At 39.5% G+C, this 24909-nt stretch overlaps 1 protein-coding gene across 11 annotated transcripts in view; it reads left to right on the top strand.

Moving 5' to 3' along the window:
* Positions 1-24909, top strand: part of LOC109955793 (interleukin-1 receptor accessory protein-like 1) — a 263673-nt gene that overhangs the window by 140270 nt on the left and 98494 nt on the right. For all 11 annotated transcript variants that reach the window (XM_020592273.1, XM_020592277.1, XM_020592276.1 and 8 more), the window contains 2 exons: positions 8911-9097; positions 10791-10944. In XM_020592273.1, coding sequence (XP_020447929.1) covers positions 8911-9097; positions 10791-10944 — 341 coding nt within the window. The remainder of the gene's footprint in view (positions 1-8910; positions 9098-10790; positions 10945-24909) is intronic.

Raw genomic sequence — 24909 nt, forward strand, 5'->3', positions numbered from 1 at the left:
AATGAACTTAAATGATTTTAGCATATGGCTGCAATATAACAAAGAGTGAAACATTTAAGGGGGTCTGAATACTTTCCGTACCCACTGTACAGTATATGTTATTGGTTTTGTTTGCATCTGTCACTTTTGCAAGTATTTAGTCCTAAACAAAAGTTTTAGACAACATGTAAATCTTGACCTGCAGTTGTTGCTACTGTAGATAAAACATTAGCAGTCTGGGATCCAAATACAACATGTCATTGGCAAACCATCCAATATTTGCTAAGATGTTCTGTCTTGACCAAAGTGTTAAGGGACTGTGATGTGTTTTATTTGTCTTGGAGTAACAATAGCTTTTTGTTGCCATAATCAGATTAGAGGCTACATAAACTTTGTCAACAGAGGATCCAAGAAAGACATACAGTTCAGATACTGTACACCACAGAAATGACTGATGGGATAAAGAGCATCTTACACATTACTGCTTTAAGAGGTTATGAGAGTGTTGGTGCCAAAACACTAGCAGCAGTTACTCACAATTTCCAGGTAGTGTTTTAGTTAATTGTATGATATGGCTTTGCCAAGCTGCTTCATCCACCAGCCAGGGGTTATTGATGAGGCTCCCCTATATTCAGTATTCTTTACACCTGTATAGAGACTGCTCTGTCAACACAGTGTTTGGACAGCCTTTTGGTCGCCTCTATGTGGTTTAGTGGAGGCTGTTTTGATGTATGGGCTGCTGTTTGTGCTCAGTGCACCTTTTACACTATGCTTTATTCAGCTGTGTGGTGTGGCTGTGTGAACCTGGCCAGATATTCACTGTGGACATCTGATGTTACGATGGCAGTGTCAAAGAAAAGTGTGCATTTTAGAGCTGGGAGCTGGAAAGTAAAAGACCTTTGTCCAGCACACAATCAGAAAGACATGAACACAAAATACTGTTAATTTGTTTATGGGCTTTTTATTATTTTTTTTCTGCTGACAGATACGATGAATAAAATTTAGAATAAGAAGACCATGATAGTGTGTGAATAGTAATATTTTGCCATACATATAGTTCAAGGATTCATATTCATTCAAATAACACATTCCAAGATGTCAGCATTCACAGTTTAAAATGATTGCCTAGATGTTCAGCGTTACAGTTTTATACTCCTACCACTGATACGCCTAAGAAACATGTGCTTTGAGAGTCAGAAGACATGATTATAGCTTCATGACTACAGAGTATAGCAAAAAGCAGTCTGTATGCCTTCTACTGTAGTATACGTAGCTGCAAATCAGCTCTGTCTTTCCTTAGTTCTCCCTTGGATGTTGAGAACATAAATTCATTACTTGTACAGATACAATGGCAGTTACAGTGTATTTAAATCCTCATACGGTACCATTATAGTTTACCCGTGTCCACATGTGCAGCCTCTGCCGTACAGTAGCTATAATATTTTGTTGCCACTCATGCACTGCTTATCTTGAGTGTTTGAATTAACCTATAGTATATTTGTAGACAGCTAGCATGCTGTGGAGGAGCAATTCAGTTCCATGATGTTGATTACTACTTAATGGAAAACAGGCGCACTGTCAATCACCGACTCCATGATAATGGACAAGATCATCGTTAGTATTTCAGAATAAATTTTATTAACAACATCAATATAATGTTGTCATTAACTTAATTTTCTAAGAGGCAAATCATACCAAAGCCAGAAAAGGTGCCCAACTATTATATTTCAGATACTGTATCTTATTTGGATTTTCAGTAGCTACAGTATGTAAAACAGAATAATTTAGTATGCTGAGTGGAAATTGGTTGTGGTTTTCAGTTACACAGCAAAAGCAGTGTACATTTCTGATATAAAGTCAGCTCTACATATGCTCATGTTGATGTATTTTGTAGAAATTGGAATTTAAGTTGAATCAAACATGTGCATGCATTATGGTCACAGCTAATTTCACTGCATGCCCTTCATGCTCCTTCTGACTGGACATTTGTTCCACACTTGATTTCATTTGATTAAGCTGAGATCAAATGGCTTGTGGCTACAAGGAGCAGAGGAGGGGAGAAGGTTGACTGTGGAGACCTCTTGATTCAAATCAGTTGTCACAGTATACATACGAATCAGCAGAAGGTCATCTACTGTATGGCCTACTTTTATTGCTTTATTTTCAGGATCAGTCTCTGTTCATCTTGGACACACATACAATATTGTAAAACTACAACACTCCAGCTCAACAGAATGTCCGTAGTTTGGCTTTGATAGTTAATTACTGTAATTTCTATCAGTGTCATGCTTGTCTGAGAATTGTGATTATTAAATATATATTTTGTTGCCCAAAATTTCAAAGGATTTGGATTCAATAAGTGGATTCAGAACTGGATCCATATTTGATTAAATGCTGTCGAACCCCATCCCTACATCCTTGTCTGGGGGATTTTACCCAGTGACATTCTCGGCAGATCTTCCCCTCATATCCAGCCTTGTGGCTCTCCTGGTCCACACTGAGAGGAGGAAGTGATCAAACAAGATGCCAAAGCATTGCTGTGTGATAGCAGGGACACTGACCTTCTCTTCCCCATATCTGATGGTGGTTTTTATCTGCCAGACAAATGTCAGAAATACCATTCCCCAAGCACAATCACTTTGGCACCACAGCCAACTCCCCACCACCTCCCTGTCCTCCCCACTGGATTGTGAACAGCAGAGCCCCAAGCCAGAAATTTGCAATACTGCAGCTGTCCATCAAAAAGTCTTGGAGAGAGCGCACAGTTCACCTGAATCTTAAGGTTGAGATGTATAGTAGGGAAGCAGCTGGGACCTGGGACAGAAACGTCATTAGAATTTCAGAAAACTAAAAGAGCAAACCTAAATTTTGATTTCCCACTATATTGTAAAGCATTTCCAACCACCTTTTATCAATGTTTAAAACCATATGCATTAATTTGTTAGGTTGTCTGTACAGTAGCTCCACAGGGAATCGAAATCTTCAGTTATATATTTCAGTCAAAAATTTCATATGAATCTTTAATCTAGAGAAGTTAAACACATAAATATATTGACATGCCTTTAAAGTCTCTACACATACCTTGAAGAATTAAAAAAGGAAGGAAGGAAGGAAGAGGAGCAACAACCTTTAATTGCCACCTTCTCAAAATTAATATATAACACACACAGGTACTGTACATCATCAGTTACAGTCTGCATTTTATTAGAGGAAATAATATTTTAGCAACATTTACTGTAATTTATTCCTACATTTTGACTATACATAATAGTGTGAGCATGCTGATTTTTTTTTTCTTTCTCCACTTAGGGGAGGGTTAGCCTCCACCTAGAAAGGAGGAAAAGTCTTTCCAGTGACTAGCTAGTCATTTAGCCACTGGTAAACCTAAGGATTATAGCAGCTTCACTGTGAAGACTAAGCTTAGCTGTTGATTAATCATCATTAAGAACGTTGAAACTATAGAATGGTTGCTTTAACCATTATGTTTTAGTTCTTACAGAAGATGTGATGTGTGAGCATTGTGGACTTGGAGTTTGATTTGCAGATTTAAGGAAAGTGAGTGATGTAGCTTATCGCTTCTGCTGTTTAGTAATCAGTAATGTCATTACTTTTTCAAGTAATAAGTAAAGGTGACCAACACTGCTTGTGACAACAGAATTTGTAGAAGAGTTTCCATAAAGCTGTCAGACCATATTGCTCACTTTGCTGTTTTCCCTTACATACCCAACCAAAACAGGTTGGTTTTCTCAAAACCATAATGACATTCAACAACAGAAGCACACAGATGACTGCAACTTGTTTATATTTTTTCACCAACATGGCCGACACCTTCAACCCATCCTGGCGGCAGCATTGCTAATACTGTACAAGACTGTTTGGATTTAATACGCATAGCAGTATGACTGCTTATACAGTACACCCAGAGGGCTTGGGGACCAATGAATAAGGTCATGACAGATTTAGAGAGAATACAATGGAGACAAATTGTTTATGCCTGTTATGAAATCAGGTTGCTAGCATAAAGATGAGTTCAAGATGTTGTGGAATGGAAAATGAGGTCCCTGAAGGCATCGACTAGGAAATGACTGAGAAATGTGTTTGCACACAAGAAGTGATACTGTCAGCTTGAGACACACAGCTCAAGGGAAGGCTTGGAGGAATTCTCAGACATGTTGGAAAATAAGATCTTTGGTTAAAGTGTAGGTTTTTGGGATGATATGATTGCATATGCAGACATATATTCTACATTGTCAAAATGTAGAACTGCAGTTTTTGAAGTGAAGTTCAGGGACTGTGGGGTCATTGAAGGGCTTCTATAGGGTCTTCAGTGGTTTGATTATCCCTGTGATTCAGATGTAATGGTAAAACATAACAGGCATGAACTGGAGCTGCATTTATACTAAAGAGAGAAGAATGAATGCACTCTTTTGACATGAAAATGTTTTAGAAGCTGGGACATAGCAAATAGGACAAGTGACTTCATTACTTCAGTTGCACAGCCCTGCGAGTACCTAAGAGACATTCAGTTTGTCAGTGCCCTTCAGTTTCAGGTTAAACATCTCAAATAATATTTGTTGCTCAGGAACCGAAAATAGGCATTTAGATTAAAGTATGGATTTTCTCTGCTTTATATTATCAACCACATAATGTGAATAAAGTTTATTGAAGTTCTGTTGTTTTTTCTAGTTGGTTTCATAAGAATTACAGAAGCAGAACTACTGCTTCTCAATCTGTTTGATTTTGTACGTGCATGCTTATACGTGTGGATACAGGTGCAATCATGTGTTTTTCACAGCGTGGCAAAACTAAATTATCCACAGACGTTGGTGAAACTAAAACTAAAACTAAATTATCCACAGACGTTGGTGTTCCTCCCTGAGAGATTGTGTACTACACAACAAAAGAGAAGAAGGTGGTTGGGCGGGTGGAGGCAGGGACAGAGACAGTGGAGCGAGGAAGTGAGAGAGAAAAGGTGAATGGATTATAACTGAGCCAGGACCCTGTTGTTCCAGCATGGCAGACAAGTACCAGAATCTAAGACAGGGGCTAAGTAGGAGCGGCTTGGCCTACAGTCAGATTTAGGGAGCCAGGGTGCTTAATCATCCTGTGCTTGGTGGCAGAGTTGACAGGTGAGTTATGAGCAGGTGCTACAGGTAGGAGACCCAGTCTTCCCACAGACCTTTGCTCTGGCCATAAATAATGCAGGGACAATGAAATACTGATTCAAGATAACTGGACTGGCCCTGTCTTGATCTAGGTTCATCTTGGATTGGACAGGGAAGTAGTACAAAAATAAAATGGACAGTGTGCCATGGAAGTTGTTGCACATGTGCTCTAGTTTACATCTGTGCTCAGAACTGTGGTACTGAGCTCATCCTCTAAATCAGTATCAAGACCACTTTTCTGAGCTGTCAGACTTTTCTCAGCCTTGTGCCAGTTTGGACTTGGGCCTATCTTGAGCCACTACTTCACATTGACCAGACTTTGACCTGCCTGTCAGAAGCCATTGCTACATCTGTCTGCTACATCCAGTCATGCCAGGCTGCATTAACTCCCCAATATGCACTCTCAGGAAAGATCTTGGCTGCTTTTACATCTGCCCTTCATATCCTGATGCAGGCATAGTTGATGTTCTGAGTTAATTAATATGACCTTGAAAATTCAAAAGTCACCTATAGTACAGTTAGGTGTTTAAATGCAAAGCTGTCTGCTGTAGATACCTAAATATACTCTATACACATACAGTGTTAATTACAGTAGGAATGTTTCTGCGATGTTTTTTAAAATGCTACAGTGAAGGCGAATGTACCTGGTTGGAGGGAGAAACGGCTTATTTCCTTTACAGACTCTGATGAAACAGTTGCGACACTATCTACAATGGCAATCTTTTCCAAATAGACTTGTCATATGTTTGATTTTTCAGTAGTCATTGCATGCCTCTTGGAGATATAAGATTTAAAATTTGTGAGTATTTTCCCAGTCCTGGTAAGAGATGGTGTGAAAAAACCATTTCAAACACATACCAAATAACTTATTTTATTTTATTTTTGCATTTCAATATATTTGGTTATTACAGAATAAATTCTAGTACGTGACATCTGCATCAAGGTAAGCATCAGTTGTTTCTATTTAAATGGTAATGGAACCCAGCCAAGACCTTAATGTTACTATACAACAAAAATTAACATATTAGCTACAGGTACTGTGTATGAAATCGCTAAAGGGTTCGTATTTGTGCTGGGTTTATTTCACTGTCCTGTGATGACATTATGCTGAGATAACCTTTGGACCTCTCTCCCTGTGGCTTCTGCTCTACACAGATATTTTTCAGTGTTATTGTTAGTTGAAAATAAACTCTAATGAGAAGTCAGCAGTTACTTCATCATACAATTTCTATTAGAGATGAGTTACTTTAATTAAGAGATTCATTAAGTTAGTTCATTAATTTCCCCACAGGTGCTATTAATTCTCCAGAGATTTCTGCTTCCTATTATTTAATACCACAGCAAACAGTTGCTGAGTTAGAGGGCAGGTTCCATCTGGTTTTCTCTGCTGGTGGGGTAGATTGTTTAGCAGTCAATTAAAAAAGGAACAAAAATGTATTAGATGGTTTGTTTCATGGATGGCTTTAACTTGGCACATGGTGCGGTGTTTAGGACTGTTGCCTTGCAGCTAGAGCCTCTCTGCCTGTGCCTGTATGTCTAAAGACATGCAAGGTAAAGCTCATTTGTGACTGTGAACGTGAATGTGATTGGCTCTCTGTTTCTGTGTGTCTGGGATCAGCTCTAGCCCCCTGCCACCCTCCAAAGGATAAGCAGTATAGCTGATGGTTGGATGGATAAGTATCTTACAGTATAGTTGTGTGATATTTTCAGTGGGATGCTTAACTCCTAACTGACCATTGCACATAATTTCACTGCATTTGCCACATATTGCAGCTCAGGTCCTCTGCTTGCCCTCCAGCTGTATATGGTAGCTGTCAGCCTGACGCTTATCTGGGTTGATGTATGCAGGATGCTATCTATCATTACCACGACATTGCATTTCCCCTTCAATTTGACACATTTGACAGACATGTTCACTCATTAATGCCACAGTATCACCAAGCCTGTTATCACTGTATCTGCAGTATGCAGAGTTCCATGACTGTTGCATGCTCAGTGCACAGTATACACTTAAGTCTCTGGACTGTGCAGCAGTAGAATCATTTCCTGCTTGGCTCTTTGGATAGGCTTAATTAATATTGTACCTGATGAAAAGTCAAGAGATCACACGGCTTTTTAAGCTCAAAAGGCATCATGACAGATGTGAGATGTTGGAAAGACACTGTAGGACAAAGTGCTGGCCCACACCATCAATCACTCATGCAGAGCGGATGACACAGTTGTCTCTTTCTCTTCCAGCAGGTGAGTTTATCAGTGGTGCCCAGAATATTTAACAGGGAAGAGAGCGCACCCGTGGGATCTCATTTGCACAGGTGTCCATCTGGTAGAAGTTGTCTGGTATAATCCACATCATGTCACATTTGCATCTGGGCTTATTATAAGTGGAGCACATGGCAAGGGCCAATTCAAAAGGCAAGGGATTGTTTGCCGACACTAGCGAAGATCAGTGAGTGCACTAATCCATGAGGCAGCTAATGCTGCACAATTATGTAAGGATTTAACATGTTTGTAATTGTTTGCTGGTTCAGCTCAATTTGTGTAACCAGCTTTAGTTGGGAGATTAGTTATGAGATTTTGCTAAACATTGCCAAATTGTTTGGTCATTTAACCAGAAGGGATTTGCAGCCAGGCCAGAGTACTTGTTAATTATGACTTATTAGCTGGTCTGAGCAAAGTAAAGGTGCTCCTATTGAATCAATTGATTCAATAAGGGCCTTTGCTTCTTTTCCCCTCTTTCAAATAGCCCAGCACTCACAGTGAAGCGATGTGTTCATTGATTCCAATGTTCTGTTAAGAATTACTGAAGCAGCAGATCCAATCTCAAAATTGCTGTTCCATTAAAGACTCAAACTGTATCACTGTAAATGCTTTGCAGCTGTATCTTTTCCTCTCATGTGGCCATTGAGCATTGCTCTGCAGTGTAAGACTAGATCTGATCAGGATCTCAGATTGGTTTGTACTTAAGGACAAGTGTTCCAATAGAGGGCCAACACAAATCACCGAAGATATACCAAGCAGTAAAATGAAATGTTTATTTCACTGTGGATGAGTACTCCACTGGTATTTGTGGCCCAAGCAAGTGCGTAGTCTCCAGACATTACATGTAATCTTGAATTTTACAACCCCACTTCCCTTGTCTTATAAATTCTGTTCCTTTTGTATATGACCTGAGCAGTTTACAGTTCATCAACTGTAGCAAGTAATTTTCTGCTAGCTCACATTGTATCTGCCTAACTGAAAACAAAAGGCTCAATCAATCTTCCAAGTGCCGTTGACATTCAGAGCTGTCGCTCCATATTACCATCTGTCCGTGCCTCTCATACCCACATGCACACTATATACATGTAAATCATACACTTTCATTTTCTATTAATGGTTTAGAGAAGTAGACTCATCATGCAATATTGGTTTTATACTTGAATGGATGAGAAAATGTTATAAGATTAAGGATCACATTTGAGGTGATCTTTCAACATTCAGGAAGGTGTTGGTCAAAAAACAGTGTCAAGAATAATGACATAAATAATGGAAAATAAATAAGTGCTTTTTTACAGAAAGGTTTCTTTCTATCTGCCTGTGGTGTGATTATTGATTTACGATGAATCTGAGAAATGTAGCATGTGGAGATTTTGCTAGTACAAACTCAGAGTCTCTGTGAAGCCAGGGGCGTTTGTTGCATCTGGCAAGACTTGTAATATGTTAAAAACGAAGTTATGTCTCAGACTGATGCATTTATTTTGGGGTTTTTTGTTTGTTTGTTTTGCAGGAACTCCACATACTGCATGAAGGTGTCCATGTCTCTCACAGTGGCGGAGAATGACACTGACCTCTGTTACAACTCCAAAATGAGGTTCTTTGAGAAGGCAGAACTAAGCAAAAGCAAAAACATCACTTGCCCGGGCATTGAAGACTATATACAGCCGGGAGTGGAGCCTGAGATTGTGTGGTACAAGGTAAGATGCACCTTTTTCTGTGCTGTTTGCATGAATAATAAATAATTGCTGTGGATTGATTTCTTTTTAACACGGAGATGCGAAACATGCCACTTGAAACTCATCAGGCACAACATCAGAAATAGAAACTCTCAGTTAAAATTGAAAGAATACACAATAAATTATTTAAAGAGTAACCAAGTTAAGTTCAGCTGAATTCAGGTCTAATTTGCTTCAAACTCCATCTTTTCTCTGGCTTCTGAAACCAAAAGCATCAACAAAATAAATATATTAGACAACTAGGTATATTCACTGTGTATGTCCTCCTTTCCTTTTGTTGTGTTTTCTGAACTTAAGCATTCTCTACCTCCTCATGATGTCCACAGTGTGACTGACCTGGCCAAACCTCTCATGTCCAACAGGCCTCTTTGACAAAGCTGTTAGATGAAGCTTGGGGGCTAATTCATCAAACAGGAAAGTGTGTCAGACTAGATGGCCACATCACTTCTTCACCTTCTCACTGAATCAAATTACAATAGCAGATAATGACTGTAGGCTCCACACCCTCCAGTTACTGGCTCTTGCTTTGTCAGTGGGCTCTGACTGGGAGGCCTGTCTTGGTCCACAGTTCAAAGCCAAACACACAGTGCCTCAGTTTTCTTTGCCTTGGATGTTCTGTAGCCCAGAATCTGGAGGACACTGCAGAACATAACGTCAATTTTGATGTGTAATATTTTGTAATTTTTAACAACTACAAATCCCCCAAAAAACCTTTTATACTGTACCTGTAGTGGTCCCAATATTCGTACAGGGCTTTCAGTACAGTACAGTAAATGGTCATATGCTTGTATAGCACTTTTCTGCAAGAGGAATTTGCATTTACCCCAGGCCTCACCTACCATTGGTCCTTTTATCAGAACCAAAGGACCAAAACTCTTGTGCTCCACCAAAGCCAAGTTTGAGTTGATGTTTAACTATGACATAACTTCTGATAACCTCTGCTACTTGCAATACATTGCACACTGTAATTTGGTAATAACCATTACTGGTGATCTTTCTGTAAATCCTTGGTGAGCAAGCAGCACAAGCTTGCCATAATTTGCTAGAAATAGTAACAAATTATATTCATCAATTATAAGCCTTCTGTTTGAATAATTACAGTCTATGACACTTAGTATTCATGGTACAACCCAATTCAGTAAATCACTAATCTGATACAAGTTAAGTTAATAAGAAGACTTAACACTTAAGTCTTAAAAAGACTTAACACCTGATAATGGATTTAGGAATAGCTGGTGCAACCAAATCAGTCCTATAGTCTTCTTCAGAGTGATGAACACACAGCCATTCAGTCTCATAAATCACAGTTAAAAAATATTAGAGTCTGTGCAATGGGGGTGCACTAAACTAATTGTAAATAATTTGGAGAGAGCTTATGCCTTGAGAGAAGGCCTCTCTGCTATAATGTATAACCATTTGGATCACTAGCGCAGTACTTTGACAGGACCCTGTGTGGATTTAAACCTTTTTTCACTCAGTATGTTTAAATATAAACATGTGTCTCTTCTGTGCTACTAATAATCAGAGGTATGGAAGTAAATTTGTGTTTTCTGCTGATTTCAAGCAGGAGTTGCATTTAAATGTCAGCAGTACAACTGATAATAATTTGATACCAACTAGCGTGATACAAATTTTCTCTTAATTTTGATTAAAGGAATGCAGGCCAAAACAATGGAGACAAACCATAGAAAGGAGGAGAGACACTCTGTCCATCAAGGAAGTTCGGGAAGACGACATTGGGAATTACACTTGCGAATTGCAGTTTGGCAACTTTGTGGTACGGAGGACGACTGAACTATCCGTCACAGGTAAAGATACATGGCATTTTTTTCAATCCTGCAAAAGGTTTTGAGTGCAGAGTCAGCAGTGTTTGTATTTGTTTAGATGTTTATACTCTGGCATTTACTGAAATGTATGAGAGCAGAGAGCCTGGATTGCTATGGTACAGCAAAAAGGAACAGCACCATAATCCTCAATGCAAATATTTTTATTTAATAAATTTAAAGACAAAGGCACAACAATGCCCTCATTGTGACTCATGTTTTAGTGCATGATATCTGGTGATTGTTTTCTAAACACTGGTTGTTGTTTTTTTACAGTGTGATTTGGAAAAAGTGGCTTCAGCTTGTTAAAAATTAAGCCTTTTAAAGCTGATACCTGCACCTTCTGCCAGAGTGTCGCTGTCAATAGCGGCGCTGTGTCTGTGACTTCTACACTACTTTAATTGCTAAGCAGTGGAATTCACACAGAGCTAGTTCAGCACTTTTTCCTTGGGGCTGTTGAAATATTTAAGCCTGATCCTAAAGCATTTGACAGATTGCTTGCCACTGACACTGTCAGAGCCAAGGTTGACACAGCAGACACTTTGGATAGGAAGAACCCCAAATTTACATGTTCATTATTTGCTCTTTCTTTCTTTCTTTCTTTTTCTCCTTTTTAGCTTATCTGATTGGAGTTAGTTCTGGTAGTTTTCCTGAGTGATGTCAAAACACTATGACATGACAGCAGCTTCTCCTCTTGCTGACTCATTTGGCTGAGCTCACCTTTCTTATGGTGGCTCACGTCTGCAAGGATATGAACAAATGCAGAATGACACAGACAAATAAAAGTGAGAGAAGCACAGCAGGTTTGGGGCTGTTGCGTTTCAGTGCAGCTGTCATTACACATTGTGTGTGTGAGGGTCAGACAAAGTGTTGTTAACTGGTACCTGATTACACTTTATAGTGCCTTTAAAGAGACAAAGACAGACTCAAATGAGGGCCAGGCAAAGTCATAAATCACTCTCTCAGCAGCCATAAAATGTCATCCTGTGGGAATAGTCTTAATCTCCCTATCAAGTTTGGTGACATTGAGCATTTCAAATCTGGTGGCAGAAGAAGATTGATGATTGGCCATGGCAGCAGGAGCGGCATTTATGATTTTTTTAGAAAGAAATATACTCTTCCACTTGTGCCTGTGTGGGTTTTCTCCCACAGTCAGTCTGCCTGTAGGTATGAATGCAGCTCTTTTTATAGCCTTTTGATAGACTGGCAGTCTGGATGTACCCCGCCTCTTGCCTAATACACACTGGGTTAGAATCTAGCCCTCAAAACCCTTAAGCAGTGCATCAAGTTTATTTGATTTGATTTAAGATGAAGTTGTCAGTATGTGTGAATGCAAAGGACATGATTGATTTAGTTTTCTTTCACGAGTTATTTAATTTACAATAGGGTTTGTTCAGAAACTGATACAAGCCTTTACAGAGCAATTATTGTTAGGTCTAGTAGTAGCAGATTACACATTGGTACAGTAGTTGCTGATACATTTAGAAGTACTCTTTACAGTGCAGAGATGCAAATAGTTTTACTCAAAAGTGACATTTACTGTAAGCTGCACAATGCAAATTTTCTTCAAGGCAACAAAGTGTAATACAGGTTCTTTGGAAAGTTTTTTTTATGGTGTGTTCTTAGTGCATTCATGATAGCTGTAATGATCATGCTAGCAACCCTTCTATTTCTGTCTATTGTCTCTGCTACAGTACACATCACATCCTGCTGTATAAGGAAGGGGATTTTATTTTTGGAAAGAACTCCTGTGCTTGGTGTTTAGAGCAGCAAGCACAGAACCCTTCATGAACAGTTCTCAACACCTTGAACTTGTATGTGCTTATCATCAACAAATAATGTGTTTTACTGATTTGGGTACATCCTGGTGCTACATTAAATCAGTGTCCTCCAAAGTTTTAATATTCATTGCTTCTGTGTGCTAAACACCCAAGTTTGTCTAATTTTCACAATTAATCATGATAACAAGCATTCCAGGGTTCAGCTGTTTGGGAAATTGTCAGCCATTTATCCCCATTATACACCCATCGAGAAGGCCAGTGCGAGAAAGTGTGAAACTGAGCACAAGTATCACACAACATCACAATAGAGTCTAAAAAACCATTCTACCAACATAAGACAGACTGAAAGGTGACTCGTTACCTACAGTGTACTACATTGTGCATCTCTTAGCTCGTTTACTGGGACTTTACATCCCTCAAACCGGGGTGTCCCATAACCTGGACTTTGGTTGGTTTTGGTACAAAAAACATGCAAAATACAAAAAAACAAAACACAAAGCAAAAAAAAAAACACCCAGTCGTGATGACAGCAGGCTCATCATTTAGAAACACAACCAGTTTCTCACAAGTCCCTCTAGAACAGGGGTCCCCAACCCCCGGTTCCCGGACCGGTATTGGTCCATGGATCATTTGGTACTGGGCCGCAAAGAAAAAATTTTGTGGTTAAAATTATAGTTATTTTTCTTTCATTAGTCTTAGTTTGAAAAACGACTGTTTCCGCCCTTGCCTCACTACCGCGCTTGACTCTGGCACGCCATTTTACACATCAGCGACTGAGCCAAAAACAAAATGTACTGGAGAGCTTTTTCAGGAAGAAATGAGCAAATGATGGGACGGCAGAAGGGTCACAGACTGCCAGCAAAAAGAAAGCTGCATTTAAAATCAAATACCACGATTCCTACCCAAGTTACGGGTTCATCACAACAGGTGATACACAAGCTCCACACCCACTATGCATAATTTGTGGTGACCGACTAGCTAATGAAGCTATGAAACCCTCAAAAATGCTTTGCCACATTGAGACAAAACACCCTGCGTTAAAGACAAGCCCTTGGCATTTTTTTCTAGTTGCAGGGAAACAAGCCCAGGGCTCCCACTGACTCTAAATTATGGTGAGTTGATATTATAGTGTAGAATTATTGTAATTGCCTAATATAAAGTGTAATTGTTGCATTCAGATTACACACTATGAACTGACAAAGGTGTTTGTTATTGGAACCCCTGTGCCTCTACCTGGTCCGCAGAAAAATTTTCATGCATGAAAGCGGTCCCTGGTACAAAAAAGGGGCCGCTGCTCTAGAAGTAGCATCAGAGACTTGACAGTAAAATTTTGTCTTCATTGTCTTCTGAACTAGCACATCTTGGATGTCATTACTTTTAATATATGCAATCCTGTCACCATGATGAATGCTGTTATAGTTAAAATGTATTGCTTTTGATTATTTGTTGTTCTCTGGCAGCAGCTAAATGGCTTCAGTTTTGCTAAGTGAAATGAAGGTGGCCTTTGTTTTGGTGGTGGCTGTGAGAGGAACAAGAACAACAGCAGGAGAGTGTAAATCTCTTAAAATATCCATTCAATATTTGTCATTTACAGTATGAATTAGTTTGATGAACAGTGAAATGTTAACAGGGCCTCCATGTCCTTGTTAATGCTAATAAATGGTTTACCCTTTCAGCTCAGTATGACACAACTGCCTCTCTTACACCTCTATTCTACTAATTTTAGAGTCTAGCCAGCAACATTTGGTGACTATTACCATTTTTCTTTCCCATCCCTCAACTGATTCATTAGCATAAGGAGGTTGGAATATAATTGCTTCTTTAATTGATGGAAGATTAGTCTGGCCAAGGTGCTGGTGGAACAGAGAAGACAATGCACTGATTCAGAAGGTAATCCTTTTCTTGTGAATTTGGTGCACTATGTAATCAGCAGCTGCTCCATGAGGTTTATATCTCTGATTTTCTCTCACTCTATTAGAGGACATACTTATGAATAAAAAAGAGGTTTTTTATTGTTCTGTAAGTCTGTTGTGACTTGAAATCATCGTTTCTGCTGTGGCCGATGGTACGTTCTATCTCTCTTAAGTCTTCCAAGAGTGAGAGCTACTTAAGATAACATAGTACTGTGTTGACTTGCTAAACTTAAATGTCATCTTTTGTGTTAGTTTTAAGGCCATTAGATTTATGGTATATGTGAAGTTTGCCTGTAAGAAGTACACTTGCTGGATCTCAGTGCTTTCACATCATGGCTTTGGCATGGCATTATGATCTTCACATTCTCTCAGTGTTTTGGGGCTTTAGAGCTGTATGTGCTGTTCTCAACCCATCACAGTAGGAATTCAGTGGATTTAGATTGTCGCTCAGACAGTTGGTTGCTTTGGCTACAGAGTATTTTTTTTAACCTTCTAAGTTTCTCATGGGCTTGTTTATATCTTGTATGATGATTTATACAATAGCATGATGAGAAAAACAAGGAGAAGCATTCAATGACAGATAGGTCTGTGTGTAAGAGTGCATGCCTGCCAGACAGTAAAGCTTTCAATGTATATTGAATAGGCAGACCCACATTAACAACACGACACAGCTGTTAGAAATATTAGACTTTCTTGATATTTTTGTTAGCGCATTTGGAAAGTAATTTGCACAAATGTTTTTCACGAGTATAGCTATAGTATTTGCCAGCCTTGAAGTTATTGACTATATATACACATTGTATAGGATTCTATAAAGCTGCACAGGGCTGATGAAAAGTGCAAAGTCAAGTGATTTATCTGTGTGTCACTAAGCAACCCCTTTCACACATAAATAGTCATGTGATCAATTTTTAAATCATATTAATTGTAGCAGCTTGTAGCATTGTGTTATTATTGCCCTTTTAGAACAATAATAATAATAATCACCAAACTTTAGGCAAAAGCTGAATAAAAGTGCCAAAACTAAAATGGCATGGTATTTTTGTTATTGTTTTAGTATTTTAAGCTCTATGAAACCAACTTTTTATCACTTCCCTTTTCTGCCTGAGCCCTTTTATTGCCATTTGTCACATCACCACCTCTGCCATTCTTTCATGCCACAGTCAACACAGATATCAATCAGAGATGAAAGACAGAACCTGAGGCTTTTCTTTACAGCCAGTGATGGAGTCTCAGGCTGGGCTTTGACAGTGGCTGTTAGTTTTCTTCTTTCTCTCTTCCTCCTTTTTTCTTCTGCTCCTTTTTTTGCTTTGTTTTGTCTTTTTGTCTTGTTTTTTTTGGCTCCTTCTTCATCTGCTTCTTGTTTTTCTTCCACCCACTAAATTGCAGTTATGGCACCACCTTTTAAGGCCTTTTTTGCAAAACGATTTAACCATTCAGAAATCAATATTCTACTGTATATTGCCACCTGAAGTTGATCTTAAAATGGAGGTTTTAACATGTTGAAGCTCAATAGCTTTTTAGTGCTGAACCAGATATAAACTAAGAATTGTCCTTAATATGGCACAAAGGACATTTATTGTATCTGTTCAGTAGAGGTGGGTGTTTTTTCCAAGCAGTCTCTTCATCAGGCTTTTTTGTTTTAATAAACTGTCCTTGACCTCCATATAAATGGACACATGAAGTCCAGGAAAAGGTTTCACCGGGGAAAATTTTAGCAGACTCTTTCCTTGTAAAAACAGTTTTTGGAACAATTAAAGTGCAGGGGCAGTGAATGCTGTGTCAAGTGCCTTGCTGTAATCTAACCTGGGGAACTTTGCACTTTAGAAAGCCCAGGCATTATTTTTTAATTCATTACCTAACTTTTTCTTAATAGCTGGACAGGTCAGAGGTTTTGAACAAATTATTTTCACTGAGGCATTGTGTACCTGCTTACTCATTTACAGAATATTAACAAGGAAGGAAGTTTTGCATTTTGCTCAGCTTCAGTTCCTGGTTATGCTCCTCCATCACTGACCACACCACATTAGAATTAATTTGGGTTTATGACATAATTGGGTTTTCTTTATGGTGGAGAATGAGCACTCTCTGCTGTTCACAGCTCGTGTTTGTGATTTAAGCTGATATGGCACATGTATTTGTAGATAACATATTTTCTTTTCTAAGTTCCATTTGTATGTCAGCCCAAAAAATCATAACAAAATTGTTTTAAGAATGATCAATGAAATGAAATGAATCAGAACTTTTTGTCTCTTTGCTAAATCACAGGTGCCAACAATAAGTTTTATAACAATAATCATTCATAAAAATAACGTTTTAATATGAATCTTCCTGTTCATTGTGCCTTCATCTACAGCTGTTGATGTATTTTTATTCATTTACATTTTTTTTCCAGTGAATCACATAATCATGGTCTATAAAATGTCAAAGTTATGAAAAAATGAGGACTGCCAGGGCGCAGGTGATGTCTTCAAATAGCTTGTTGTGTCCAACCAACAGTAACGGTGGCAGATAATTGTGTCTGGGGTAGCTACAGCAGAGCTTGATAAGAAACAGAAGGTGCCAAAATATTATCCAAAAAAGAGATTTAAAAATATCATATGATGATTGACTATAACATGAGCAATGCTACCATAAAATAACTAAACCAACATTATTTGTATGCTAATACTATAGTGAGCTAAAGAATGACTTTGACTGGTATTACTGCAATCAACAGTGACGGATAAATCCAAAGTGTGGCCATGTGTAGTCACAAATTCCTTGTTTATGCAGTTAGACACTTCACAGAACCATCTTAAATGTGTCAGCCCTTCACTGGACACATTTCTAGTGAATAATAAATGTATTTAGACACACCACAGCCACACCTGAAGCTGAGCATTAAATTCTTTATAAGAAACAAAAGGATAATAAAACAGAACTTTGTTTCTCTGAAACATGGACTTTGAGTGACCAATCAGGTCATGGGGTTGTTTCTTCATGACTTACATTGTTACAGTTGTTTATATCTTTACTGTAAACTGCTATGCAGTCTCCATAGCAGTGTACGCTGTAGTCAGACACCTGGACAACAACAACACTTATGCAAGAATGCTGTTCATGGACTTCAGCTCAGTATTTAACATGGTCATCCCCTTCTGAACGTGTCTCCGGTTTCAAATTCCTGGCGACCCACATCTCAGAGGATCTGTCCTGGACCACCAACACCCGCAGCCTGGTTAAGAAGGCTCACCAGTGCCTCTTCTTCCTGAGGACACTGAAGAAGAACCACCTGTCTTCAGCCATCTTGGTGAACTTCTACTGCCGTTCCATTAAGAGCATCCTGACCAGCTGTATCATAGTCTGGTATGGAAACTGCTCTGTCTCCAACCGCAAGGCGGTGCAGCGAGTGGTGAAAACTGCCCAACGTATCACAGGGACTCCACTTCCAGCCTTGAAGGTGTTCACAGGGAACGCTGTCTCCGACATGCTCCCAGCATTCTCAAGGACTCCGTTAGGCTTTTTAGGCAAATGTTTGAATAAGAAAGAAAGTCACTTTCGGCTTTTCCTGTTTAGGGGTCACCACAGCAAATCGTCACACTAACGACTCACATGCTGACATTTGGCACGTGTTTTACATCGGATGCCCTTCCTGACGCAGCCCCGATTCGAACCCGGGCCGCAGCAGCGAGAGCGCTGCACCTTAACCACTAGCCTACCAGGGACGGCTAAACGTTTGAATAAGTAAATACCAATAATCCAAAAATATTCAGTTTACAGAGGCAGAGAAAAGCTGAAAATTGTCACATTTCAACATTTACTCAGTACTCTAGTTCTCTGCAGTGTTCAGCTGTCCACCATAACCACCTTGCTTTTAGCAACGCCCCATACCCTCTGGTTTGGCTGACAGTTTGTGTCCCCCTGCCGTCACGTCCCAACTCAGTAAGTCAACTCTGATTAATCCAGAATCAGTGTGTGTATACTGTGGTGCATGCTCAGCATCCTGGTGGGTTTTTGCCTGCTGGTGCTATCAAAGGAGCAGCACACAGGAAATGTGATTGCAGAGCTTACACCAGGGGAGGAAGTGGGCAAAACAGGAGAGAAAATATCTGAGCATGCAGTGAGTTCAAGGCACAGTGTTCTCAAGCTGGAGCGGTTACTTGGTTACCATATATCAGTACAGACTGTAATTTTACTGAAATGTGTATAGCTGTCAAACATGTTTTTCACTTGCAGACCAGAGAGGTTTAAGCATTATGGTCTGACTGATAAAGAGCTTAGCAAAAGTTGCCTCCCTATATTTGTTTCTCTCTATAGCCTTAGGTCATCTACAGTACACAGTTTGCATTGTCTGCTTTCATGAAATGTTGACGGGTAAATAGCAGCAGTGTTTTTGCATGAATTTTGTTTTTTTTAATGGCTTGATCTGGCAGATCTCAGCCCCATGAACAAACTGCCGAGGAAGGAGCTCCAGGAATTAGTTTGACTTGGCCAGCTTTCCACAAGGTGAGTTGACTTTGGTCAGTGTCCCTTTGTTTGATGAGGTGGCACTTTCTGGGCACAAATGGTGTTTTAAGTAAACAAAGGCCTTGGAGTTTTGTCACAAGATTTAGGACCACAAGGTTAGCAAGGGTGGACTGGAGGATTTAATGTGCAGACATGTTGTACAGTACATTATCAGGCACTTTTCATAGCAATGCAAAGATTGGCACATACAAGATATGCTTCTTTGTTATTGGTGTGCACATAACATTGTTTGTTATGAATGTTTACACCTTTACACATGGTGTGTAGCAGTAAATTCAGATGGGATGTACCCTAAACCTGGATTTCCATGTACATGTATGATAGCACAATATAAGTTGGATATAGACTCACTTTCACAGTTTTGGGAACAGTGGCATCATTGTTGCATGTACTGTAAAAGCAGAGCAAACTAACTGAATGCTATTTTTCTTGAGTAAATGACACATCATGCCTCCCAGTATCCCTAGAAATTCTGTTCACTGGCGTGATTCTGCAGTACACAATTTCTGTCAAATGGCAATGTTCACTTCCGTTGAGAGAGGGTGTGATGAGTCAAGAAGTGTAACACGCACCTGGCATGTCAAATAGCATTAAACAGTAGTGAAATAAAAAGCATTCTTCCTGTTGGTGCTGCCATTTTTTTTTTTTTTTTTTTTACGTGGTCCTTTGTTATTTGAAAACCAAACTGGCAGGTGGAGCAGTGACAGCATACTCCTCCATGATACGTGATTAGTATAGATGATTAGCACAAGAAAAAAAATGACAAAATAACTGACAAATAATTTGGCAATGAAGATGATTCATTATCACAGCCACCTATCTCCCACATTTACTAGCTTTTTAGCACATGATTCCCATGGGTGCTCAAACAGGCAACAAAAACGAAACGTGCACTTGGTTAGTCTTAATTGTCTGTGTTCTCATAACATATCACTGGTGCTGGTCTTTTTAAACAGTCTTTATATAGAAATCTGAACCCAGAACAGTTTTATTGAATATTTACCTAAGTCTCTTTGCCTGAGAGGCTAGGTTTTTGTGGAGCAGGTGAAACCAAGCAACAGATGTGATGCTGGTTTGAACAGATGGTGCAAAAATGCAGAAAGGTAAGGTGGTCGGGTGCCTGTGCTGCTTTTGCAGCACATTGATTGGACTCTTTTAAGAAGAAAGACGGAATTCATGACAATAATCCCCCTGCACAAGAGTAGAATCAAGAGCTTATAGGCCGTAATTACTAACAGCGGGCAACTATTTGACATGTTCCTCATGATTTGACAGGTAAAATGTATTTTTTGAAGAATATTTTTTTCTCTGGCACCTGAAATTGAACTATAGGAAAGATAAGCTTGAACTAAAAATAAATTCCACCTATGTCTTGCACCACATCTCTCCTGCGCCTGTTTATTCTATGGTTTAACATTATAAGTAAAATTTACAGGCAAATGAATAATAGAGAATGTGAATATGTTCCCAACATCAAATTCTTTCTTTTTTAAATGACTCAGCCACAAAGAAGCTCAGTGCTATTCTAACTTATTTAAGATCCCCAAACCAAGTGTCACCTTTGCAGCAGGCTGCTGTCAAACATCTTGCCAAATATCTATCAATTTGCAAACTGTACTTACAAATGCTCCTCTGACACACCGTACATCTGGGATTGCTAATTAAGATGGCGTGTTACAAAATTAATGCCTTTGCTCTACTAATTAGCACTCACTTAGTGCCTTAGCTCTCGACATGTCAAAATCGATGCTGAACTAGTGTTAATGTAATCCCACACCACACTGGTGTGGAGCACAGGATCAGAGTAAGAGGTGGAAAACCAACCTGAATTTTTAAACACATCAGTTTGTGTTAAAATGGTTAAAAGATGTTTTCCCTGGCTTTAATGCTGCTTTTATGCGTCCACACTTGATTTTGATTGACAAGATTTATGGGTCCTCTCAAGGCCACGAGTACATATACAGTATCTGTAGTTCTGGAGATATTCTCTCCCTCTTTTCCTGTCTCCCCTATCTCTGACAGCTGGTAGAAATGCCCCATCAAGGACACTTCAGCCCCATGTCAATCCACTGAGTCCACCAGAGTGATAAGAGGGTGTAAAGGGACAGTGGATGGGACTCTTGCATAATTTATAGTGAGAAAAAATCAATTTTGTGGCATAAATTACTCTGATGGTAATTAGTTGCAGATTGATCTTTTCCAAAAGGTGCATTCTAGATCACTTCAGGGAGAGATTCACTGCACCAAGATGAGACTGGGTTGTTCAGCTGGCGATAATTTAACATGATGTTTTGATGGAAATTAGGCTTGTTTTCTGATTTGGAATGTGACCAAAATGTCTTTGAATAGAGAATTCAGTGACATATTATTGTCAGTCTCTCTACTAGTACAGCAAGGAACTTGTGCATGAAAATGGAAGCTTGAGTTAGTGAAGTCAAGTATATCCACTTGCTCCCTACTCCTCCCATCCTTGTTCTTTAACACACGTACACACAGACACGCTGCCACACAAACCACCCTTGGTCAGGGAGATTGCTTACCAGCGCTTAGTTCAGTGTCGTTGCCCAGTTGGGCCTTGATGTAATGGAAATTGATTGCACTGCTCCCAGGCTACACTGTCATGACAAGTTATTTTAATGGCACTAAAGCAGGCTTATGTTGAAGGTTAAAAGGAGGGAGGTGGTGGTGCAGCAGTGACTCAAGGCATATTTGCAGCATTGCATGACTCTATTTATGAGATAGCACAGTTTCTTAAAAAAAATAAAAACAGTGAGTTTACATTGAAAGATTGAGAAGAAAGTGATGAGGGTGAATAGGAGATGGGGTGACAGTTGAGAGCCTGCACAAGAATTACCACCTCAGAAGTGGTTGAAGTCAGCCACAAAAGTTATAATTAAAAATTGATTTGTGCTTTTCTGTGTACATTTAGGTGTCAGTTTTATGATGGTACAGTATAGTACATACAAGCCATATACTCCATAAGACCATTTATCCCAGTAGTAACCTGTCAAGCCAAGAAGAAGGAAATTTTCAGCTGAGATGAAATCGGTTGTTTATTGGTCATACATAGTTAACAGCTGCAACATAGCAACTGTGGCAGAAGGAATGTTCTAGTTTCTCTCTGTGCCTCCAAGTTTTTGTTTCTTTCTCCATCTAGACTTGGACAGAATAACAATTATAAAGATGGAGGCTTCATGCTGCTGCCATTTCTTCAGTAATGTGTGTTGCATGGGTGAGGCCATTTCCTGTTAACAAGTTGCATTCAGATACTGTAACTCCTAGCAGAGGTCATCTCTGGCTTGCTGACGTGTGTGTTTGTGTTATTGGAGGAGACTTGGGTTTCTTTGCCATGGGCAAACTTCTGCAGAAGCTGTTTACTCTGCCTGCCATCCTGTTTCCTTTTCAGTTTTTTCCTCCTTTGCTGGTTATTTTCTATATAATTAAGAACATGATTTATATTATAAGCAAAAGACATACAAGACTTGGCGATGAGTACTTAAGAGCCTCTTAACGCAATCAGTTCCTAATTAATTGCAAAGTTTAATGACATTTTGATTTTGATGGCATTTCAGATTGCAATTCCTCTATAACGAATTATGATGGCACATGCATGAGCACTCCAAGTAATGTGTTTCCTTCATGTTTTGTCCACAGGCCAATTAAGACTCGGTGTGTGACTCTGGCCAAATCAAAAGGTCTCTGCACTCCTTGATAGCTAAAGCAGCCAATTAATATCCTGAGCCTGGGCTAAAACAGCCATCACTGCCAACCATGAGTGATCATTACCACATATGTGGGTTAGATGGAATCCACAGGCAACATATTGATTGAAATGATGAAAACTCATCTTGTGCTTTGGCCTGAAGCAGCAAGGCTGTCATTCTTAACAGTGATGAAGGTATCACATTAGGTTCTAAGCAACATCAGAAGCACACACTTGCAGACACCCCGCTGTGCTGATTGCCCATGCCATTGTCACTGTTGGGTGTGCGCAGCAGTAAGCCTCTTCAGGCTGATCCACAGAGTCAAGACTTCACTCACATACTGCGTGATTATCTGGGCAAGTATGGAAATCAACTTTGATGTGGAATGTCTGTGGGCGAGCAGCGTAGGTCCATGTGGAGAAAGTAGGTAGCTGGTCAGCTGCATCTGTGGGCGACATGTGTTTGCAACATGCAGAGATATGAAAGAAAGTATGAGAAAGGAGGAGTGTGTGTGTGTCAGGGAGACAGCAGCCACCCCCACATGTCTCATGGAGGAGACACTAGTCTACTTCACATATGCTTAATTCATATTCAGCTCGCATGGGGCTGTGGGCTTATAGAGCTAGATTTAGTACATGTATCCGCTCTCTCTATGACAGATCTGGAACACGTCTAAATGAGACTGTAATTTCAGTGAACTACAGTATTTCTTACAATACATGCAGGGGCAGGCGTGTCATTAGTACTAAGTTCCCCCCCTCGGTGACATTAAAAAGTGCTTCTTGAGTTCATGATGTAAATGAATGACACACCATGTGCATTTGCACAATTACAGTGACCCACAGTGGGTATGATGGCAACTGACAACACTTTGACATGTGGACTGCAGGCACCAAGATTCAAACCTTCAACCTTTCGTTTGGGAGGCGACTGCTCTACCCACCACACCACTGCCGCCTCCTCTTATAGCTTGTTCTGCTGCACCAAAGTGGCATATTCCACCACTGTGGTTAAAACTGTGATCTTCTTATTATGAGATAAATATAATTTAAAAAGTCTTTTTTAGTTGACATTAATTAACCATCCACCTGCATTACATTTACACAGTGGACGTGCAGTCTGTCTGATTGTGGAACTACTCTGTTCAAATTGATTTTACAGTCAACTGTGATACTGTTCATACAGTATCATCAAAGCCATTTATAGCACCACCTCTTCTGCTCCTTTTTTAGATGCTCTATACTATGAATTCTTAATCCAAACAAAAATCTTGCTTGGATCTTTACAAGGTAAAAGATAATTTAACATTTTAGTGTGACAAGAATTGCCCTTCCATTTGAAATTTGCAGAAACTGAATAAATGCTGGGTGCAGAAATTCCCCTTTCTTACAGTGCTCTGACTTAATGTCTTAGTAGAATAACAGTGTAAACAGAATTATCAGAAATGCCTTCCTTGTAACAAGTTAGTCAATTTTTGCAGAACCCATATCTTGATTTTCCAGAGGCTTAAATCTTGTCTCCCTCTCTCTTCCCCTCATCTATAGCACATCTCCCCTAGATTACTGTAGTGGAAAAGGTGAAATCAATAAAGTTTCACAGCTTCCACCCAGATAATTCTTGTTCATGGAAAGATCAGGCTCTCCTAATATTTTGCATACTCAGTGGTTTTACACTGCTGGGTTAAAGGTTGGGTTGGTGATTCCTTCCAGAAGCATTTTTTGTTACATTTATTGAATTTCTCTTTTCATCCTGATGGCAATAAATATATTAAATGGACTGACAACATAAAGAAAAAAAACAACATCTGAAAAATGCCTTTTAATCATCCCAAGCAAAACCATTGGATGGCCTACCTGCCTGTCAACCTACTTCCTACTGGCACGCACTCTGCACGCAAAGTGCAAGCCAACAGTCTCCCACAAGGCACTGCAGTTGCAGGCAGACGTGTTACCGCTAAAGCTAGCAAGCTATGGCAGAGGAGGTACCCACTGTGGCCAGGCATTCCCCTTTAAGACATATAGCCGTATAGGTAATGTACTATTC

Source organism: Monopterus albus, unplaced genomic scaffold (assembly GCF_001952655.1).
Source record: "Monopterus albus unplaced genomic scaffold, M_albus_1.0 scaffold16.1, whole genome shotgun sequence".
In the NCBI taxonomy this organism is placed as follows: Eukaryota; Metazoa; Chordata; class Actinopteri; order Synbranchiformes; family Synbranchidae; genus Monopterus; species Monopterus albus.